Genomic DNA, 7609 nt, shown 5'->3' on the forward strand with positions numbered 1-7609 from the left:
ACATGAGAGGCAGGATTTCACTCCAGTTTGCTTAGTCATGTGGAAGAAAAGGCCAGCATGAAAAAGCAAGATCAGAGCTCAGCTATCCTCCCTTCTGTAGTTCCAGTCTAATGATTGGGATGCATTGGTTGCCCTCTAGGTTTTAGAGGGAACAGAAGGAAAAAAGGAAGAAAAAGAAAGGGGAGAAGGAGGAAAAAGCACCAAACTAATTATCATGGATTTATTCATGAAAGCCAAGATTAAAATAGTATATTAAAGGATTTGAATGCAAATAGCATTTGCCCTGTCCTGATTTTCCTTAACTAAGTGCAGCACTCTGGTGACTCAGATAACCCCAAATATTGCACAGCATAGGAGAGCCTGACAGAGCAGGGGGAGAGAACCAAGCAGTTCTCTCACCAAGACTTTAAAGCACAATAAAATCCACCACAGAGCTAGGAAAAAAGGTAATTTTGTTGCTGTCATTACTATTGTTTTAGGGACTTCTCCACACACTATTTATCATGCTTAGAGGTTGACCCAGTCTGACACTGAATCCATTATGTTTAGTCCTGAGGCATGTGAAATTTGAACCCACTGTTCCTGGCCTGTGCCTGCCTCTGGTGTTCACAGCAATGCTGTCTCTGCTGAGTGTCAGGCTCTTGGCTAAGTGAACACAAATCATTTGGCTTTGTGCACATGCAGCAGGTATGACAGGATGGTTACTCTGCTAGGGAAGGTTATTTGCATGCTGGGTTCTGAATTGGATGGGATAAAGTCAGTCTTGCACAACAAGACCTGGGATTTATTAAGCAGTGGAGATAGGCATCTCAAACCAGTCTGGCTACAAGTATTGCAATGACCCAGCTTTCCATGTAGGCTGTACTGATGGCCAGTCATTCACAAATTAAACCTCTCTTGTGCCACATACAAGACTTCTGCAGTAAGTTTGAATACAGCAGTTGCTCCTTGATGTGCATTTGAATGAAGAATTGGAGCACTTCTTTGAGTGATCTCTTCATGTGGAGAGGACAAGACCTGTCCTTAACTATATGGACAGTGCCTCATCTCCTTATCAAGCTACCTGTTCTGCTGGGAAAGCCACTTCCTTGCAAGCTTACCCTCAGTTAGGTGCAGATGTAGTTTGAGTACAGCAGGGAGGCTCTCAACTCCCACGTTTGCTGCATCTCTGCTCTCCCTCCCCCCTTGCAGGTTATGACTTCGCTGCTGTACTGGAGTGGTTCGCAGAGCGGGTCGACCGCATCATTCTCCTCTTTGATGCTCACAAGCTGGACATCTCTGATGAATTCTCTGAGGTCATCAAGGCCCTGAAGAACCACGAGGACAAGATGAGAGTTGTTCTCAACAAGGCCGACCAGATAGAGACTCAGCAGCTGATGCGGGTGTACGGTGCCCTCATGTGGTCCCTGGGGAAGATCGTCAACACTCCTGAGGTCATCCGAGTCTACATCGGCTCCTTCTGGTCCCACCCGCTGCTCATCCCCGACAACCGCAAGCTGTTTGAGGCAGAGGAGCAGGACCTGTTCAGGGACATCCAGAGCCTGCCCCGCAACGCAGCCCTCAGGAAGCTCAATGATCTCATCAAGCGAGCGCGCCTGGCCAAGGTAGGTGCGGGCATAGAAGCCCCGAGCGTTCGGTGTGGGCTCTCTGCAGCAGGCAGCCGATGGAGAAGTGGGTTTGGCCAGTTCAGCTTGCAGAGCTGGTGGATCCTACTCTTTTTCCATCCCATTTAACTCAGGCCCAGCATATGAGCCCTATGCCAATATGGGAAGAAAACAATTCCTGTGTTTGGTGTGTCAGTCATGGGGGGGCCATAGTGAGGAGGGTAACTACAGATCAAGCAGGTAGCACTTGAAGGGATCTGGAAAGCAGTTGCTCTGTGGTAGCAATTTGTGAATTAAGACCAATTCAGTATATCAGAATCATACACCGAGGGAATTGATAAGCTCTAAGTTTTTTGCTTAAAACTTTCTTAGCCAAGAGAGATACCTGACTAAGGTGGATGCACAGGAGGTGAAGACTCACACAAATGATAAATAAGCCTGTAGTATCCCTGAGTATTTGAAATGAGCTGAAAGAAGCCCTTAAAAATACAGGAAAAAACCCACATCAACTGAGGAAAGAGATCAAAAGATCCCTCAAAAGCTTTCAGTGTAAGGGTCTTCAATTCAAGAAAAAATGCTTGGCTCACCATTAAAAATAAAAAAGCCACAATGTTGCATAAGTTAAGGACTGGTATTAGTACTAAAAGATTGAACCTGTGTATTTGGACTGGGAAGGGACTGGGAAGGCCATGCCCAGTGGAAGAAAAAAAAACCCACCACTCCCTCCAGAAGGTGCATATGAATGTCACTGTCTGTATGCTCAGGACTACACTTGTTTTTGCCTTGTCTCAGCACAGACAAAGCACACAGCTGAGCATTGAGCACTGGAATAACAGTCCATAGGTCCAGGCAAGCTGAGGAGCTGAGCTTGCTCTTCAGGGTGGGACAAGATGGAGGCAAGTCCTGGGCACAGATGCTCTGCTGAGAAGAATTTTCTGATGTGCTATTTAACATTTGCCATCATTCCATATAATTTAATTCCTTTCAGGTCCATGCCTACATCATCAGTTCCCTAAAGAAGGAAATGCCCTCAATGTTTGGGAAAGACAATAAAAAGAAGGAGCTTGTTAACAACTTGGGAGATATTTATGCCCGCATTGAACGGGAGCATCAGATCTCACCAGGAGACTTCCCTAACCTGAGAAAGATGCAGGTAAGCAGTGGCATCCTGGCAAACATCCAAGGAAAGAGCATTGGAGTAACTGCAGGGAATACAACAGAGCCATGCAGACTTTGATTGTTGCCACCTGTGGGAAAAACTTGCTGTAATGTTGAAATGTGCCTTAAAATATGTGCAGGCTATATTTGGGCATGAGCACTTCTTACACATAGAGCTTATGTGAGGCATTACAGCTTCGCTTTCATTTCTCGTATTTTTGCCTGAATAGCACTTTACAGCAAATGATTTCTTCTGTTTTTCTTTATTTTTAATTCCAGGTTCCATTTGCAGATTTTTCAGGCCTAAGCAATTTATAACAAAAGGAAAGCTGTGTCCTGAAAGGGCTACATATGGCACATTCCTCAAGAGCTATATTTGTTTTCTACTTAACTCTTTGTTTCTAGAAGGAGAGAAAGGAAGGTGTAAAAACTTTAATCCCCTTTTCTATTTTAAGCAGAGAAGCAGGCTTTTTGTTCTGCAGACCAGAGACCTGGCCCAGTGTTCACACAAGTCAGAAACTTCAAAGGACCTTGGATCAGAGCCTTGTATTGTACATTCAAGCAATGCTGGACACTGCTGTATTGCTGTATGGCTTCAGTCCAAGCAAAACCCTGTTCTGAGTTCTAGCTCTTGAGGTTGCTACTAGTTATCTATGGAAAACAGCATTTGCCTATTTTTGAAAATATATTTTCCCTAAATTGTTGGGAATTATATCTGTGGGGTATAGGAGATCTCCTTCACTGCTTGTTAAAATGTGTGTTAAAAAAACAAAACCTGTATGAATCCAGTTGGAGTGAATAGTGTGGATTTGATGAGTAGAGGGTGAAAGATAAAGCTGGAGGTCTTCCTGCAGCTAGAAGAGAGTTCTCTGCAGGCCCTACTGAAAGCCCTTTTGCTTAGCTGTGAAATTACAGAATCTGAGCCATGCTGTAAAGACCTGCTCACCACCTCTTACAGATGTGCTGCTGTCTTGATGGCATCTGAAAGATGCACTGCATGGTGATGAGTACAGTGGTCTTTTGCCAAGTGGCATCTCCTTCCCAGAGTGCAGAAAGGGAGAGGGAACGTAGAGCACTGGCTGGAGGACGTAGCAAGAGCACACAACCAGTTTGCCTTGAACTAGTTGGTCATTTTCTATAGGACTTAGGAGAGGATTAAAGTAAGAGCAAGGCCAGCCAGGGAGACCCCATGCCATGCTGAAAGCAGGGCAGTCAGAGGAAGGAATGCCAAACTCCCCACTCCTCTGCAATAGCTGGCAGGCATCCCCCCGTGCACCATTACTCCTCCATGTCGCTCACCTCTTGCCGTGCTGTCCCATTTTTAAGGATCAACTGCAAGCCCAGGATTTTAGCAAGTTCCAGCCTCTGAAGAGCAAGCTGCTGGAGACCGTGGAAGACATGCTGGCCAACGACATCGCCCAGCTGATGGTGCTGGTCCGCCAGGAAGAGTCCCAGCGGCCAACCCAGATGGTGAAGGGAGGAGCCTTCGAGGGCACCTTGCACGGCCCCTTCGGCCACGGCTACGGAGAGGGAGCTGGGGAGGGGATCGACGACGCCGAGTGGGTGGTGGCCAGGGACAAGCCCATGTACGACGAGATCTTCTACACGCTCTCGCCTGTCGACGGCAAAATAACTGGTGCCAACGCCAAGAAGGAGATGGTAAGGTCCAAGCTGCCCAACACCGTGCTGGGCAAGATCTGGAAACTGGCTGACATCGACAAAGATGGCATGCTGGATGATGAGGAGTTTGCCTTGGCGAATCATCTCATTAAAGTCAAGTTGGAGGGTCATGAGCTGCCAAATGAGCTCCCTTCCCATCTCCTCCCTCCGTCCAAAAGGAAAATAACAGAGTGAAAGAAAGGTTATAGGGGAGAGGGAAAGGGAGGGGGAAAATAAAAGATCTAGAACAACATGTTTACTTAAATTATACCTTTAGATGTGAGATCACGTTTGGATTTGTACCTACTTTGCTGTATGAAGAACAAAATCTAAAGCAGAACAAAAAAGTCCAATCCTTCATGATATGCAATTAACTCTTCCAGTGTACTGTCCCTGCTTTCTAATGTGTAGTCTGTAAATATGAAGGTAAAGGAAGGATGTTGCAAAGTAGGAGAGTCTGTTAAGTGAGAATAGAAGAAAACCTGAACAGGGCTGCATTTTTGGAGAGTGGAATAGGCACTAATAGAAATCTGCTAACTGCCAGTATCACTCCTGAGCTTTGGCTGCACCTTCTGCCTTTTAATGGGTCTTGCAAAATTCAGGAGACTAAGAGAAACCACAAGGTCTTCAAGCTATTGGCCAAAATAAAGAGCATTTCCTAATTAACATAAGCCCACACTAAAATACTAGATACTAAACCCCAGAGTTAAGAACTTTAGGAACCTTGTTTCACCGTTAAGATGCAAGTTTTACAAACGTTCTTCCCCAATCCTTAAAGAAAAATACATCAATAAAATAAAATCTGAAAGAGCTCTGAACTGGGCAGCTGGAGTTCCTCATTGTTCACTGTGGGGCAGGCACTCAGAGTTCCCAATCAGCACCACCTCCCATTCAGTCCCCAGGGGAGATTTGTTCTGCAGGCCCAGCCAAGAGAACCACACTCCAAGGGGAGCAGAGGGAGGGGGCCCTAGAGGTGGACATGAGGTGGGTGGAAGGGAGGAGCACCGCTTCCAGGCTCACCCAGCATTGCACAGCCAGTGGGTCCTGTTTGCTCTTTGAACAGTGGTGGTGTCTGTGATTCCTGTGAAGTGATAGTGTTTGCTCTCATGGTGCACAGTGACAGCCATGAGGCCCCATCCTCACTGTGCAGACACAAACCCCACACTGGGGCACTGGGCAGAGCTTGCTCTGCGCCTCCACAAACCTAGCCAAGATGTCAGCCTTCACACACTCTCCTCACCACACACTTAAGACTTGATCCCCTCCCCAACTTCTGCCCTGAGCCAAGAGACCTTCCCCACTTCTTTCATGCTCTGAAATTTTTGTTTCCAAGACCTGATTTTAGCAGAAATGCCTCCATTTCCTGTTTCACTGCCTCAACACACACGTGCGCGCGCACTTCTGGTTTTTGTTGTTGCTTTGGAGCAGCGTGTTGTTCCAATCCTGTTGTCACTTTATATAAGCTGAGCTCCTACTGTGATGAAAAACCAAGATAAGTATAACTTATTTTATATCTCTTGTGTTCATATTATATAGAGAAATATATTCTGTGTATGTAGAATGTGCTTATTGCAGTACATTTATCACTTGTCTTAAAAACTAATGCATTAACCTTTTTTGTACCCTGGTCCTAAGACATTATTAAAAAAGAAAGGCCAGATCTGTCTACTTCTTTTTACAGTGAAATGAAATGCAGCTGAAAAGAAAAAAAAAAAAAAAGCTTATTTGTAAGTGCAGCAAAGGGAGGAGATTATGCTTATGCACATTCCCAAAAGTGCACATACAGATCAGCCCAGCTGGACTCGGTTGTGCACTGCCGAATGACTGGTTGACATCTGCAACATCTTTCTCTCTTGGCAGTCTAATCACAACCTCCATACTTGACAAAGCAAGAGGAATTGTACCCGTGATCCACCTTGTTCAATACAGGGGAGAGGTAACCACCACATTTCAGTAGAAAAAAGAATATATTGAAAGAATTCCTTCCTGCCAGTCACAGATGAGAATGCTGTGAATTTATCAAGATCCAGAATGGATGCAAAAAACCTCAGTCTTAAATCTTTCTGACTAATTCTATTTCTGTCTTTATTTTCTGTGGATGTTCATGACAGTGATAGCTATCTCCGGAGTGGGACAGTGAGAGGCAGTAAGACAGGGAGATCACTTAGGATAGTCCTGGGAAAGCATTTGGAGAGAGGGTATGAGCTGTAGGAGTTGGCAAAGTTTCCATTTAGCATCTGTACAGGATGAGAGAGGGGTGAGAGGAAATAATAGGGTGGAGAGCAAAAGCAATAAATGCAAATTGAAGGAAAAGCCAGCAAATTGTGTCATGCCAGTTCAGCTACCCAGTAACCCCCAGTTTGACTGCCATCACAGGACACAGCTGCTAAGGCTGTCCAGGTCTTCTTGAGGAATTTGCATCCATCAGACTCCAGCTGAGGCTGAGCAGAGCACTATGAATCAACCCTGCCTCTGTGTGGGCACAACTGTCTGATGGCCACTCACACAGCACATTGCTTGTGCCAGTCATGTCATGCTGAAATCTAACTCCTTAAAAAGCAGAACATTACTGAACATTCTCTCTAAGGGGATGGGAGAAGGTGAGGTCTTAGGCAGTCTTTTCTTCCTTGTACACTCCAGCAAGGTGCTTGGGTAGGCAGCAGCAGTTACTGCCACACCATGGCTGGGGCATGCCAGCACATTCCATGCTCCTGCCTGCTCTGCACTGTGCTCCTCTCATCCCTGAGCCAGCCTCTCCAGGATGTTCCTGCAGGATTCACCCAGGAGGGCCAGCAGGACAGTGAGTGGCACAGAGAGCTCTACCCACACAGGTCAAGTGCAGAGGGGTTTGATTGCAACAACCCTCAGGAACCACCTGGCACTCTCAGAGTGCAGCTTCCTCCACTGGTGGTGGGGAGAGAGGAAAAAACACCAGCACTGCACTGACAAACACATAATTACTTAATAGGATTGCAGCAGGGACCCTGCTACAGAGGGAACAGGGCAGCTGCAGGGGGGCTGTGTGCCCAGAGAGGCAGGTTATGAACAGTCCTCTTCAGTCAGATAACTTCATCTGACCAGCACATTTCATTTTTGATAGGCTCTTCAGGAAATTTAAAAGAAAACAACATCAATCAAACAAAGTCCCACTAAAACACCAAAGAACCACATCAAACCTTACACACCCT

General features: G+C 46.0%; 1 protein-coding gene across 1 annotated transcript in view; it reads left to right on the forward strand.

Annotated features, from left to right (window-relative positions):
• EHD3 (EH domain containing 3) overlaps window positions 1-6079 on the forward strand; it is a 29570-nt gene extending 23491 nt beyond the window's left edge. The window contains exons 4-6 of the mRNA XM_005427010.3: window positions 1192-1604; window positions 2593-2757; window positions 4089-6079. Of these exons, the coding sequence (XP_005427067.1) occupies window positions 1192-1604; window positions 2593-2757; window positions 4089-4616 (1106 nt within the window). The 3' untranslated portion in view covers window positions 4617-6079. The remainder of the gene's footprint in view (window positions 1-1191; window positions 1605-2592; window positions 2758-4088) is intronic.
• Window positions 6080-7609: the final 1530 nt, after the last annotated feature.

The sequence above is a fragment of the Geospiza fortis genome, unplaced genomic scaffold, assembly GCF_000277835.1.
Source record: "Geospiza fortis unplaced genomic scaffold, GeoFor_1.0 scaffold88, whole genome shotgun sequence".
In the NCBI taxonomy this organism is placed as follows: Eukaryota; Metazoa; Chordata; class Aves; order Passeriformes; family Thraupidae; genus Geospiza; species Geospiza fortis.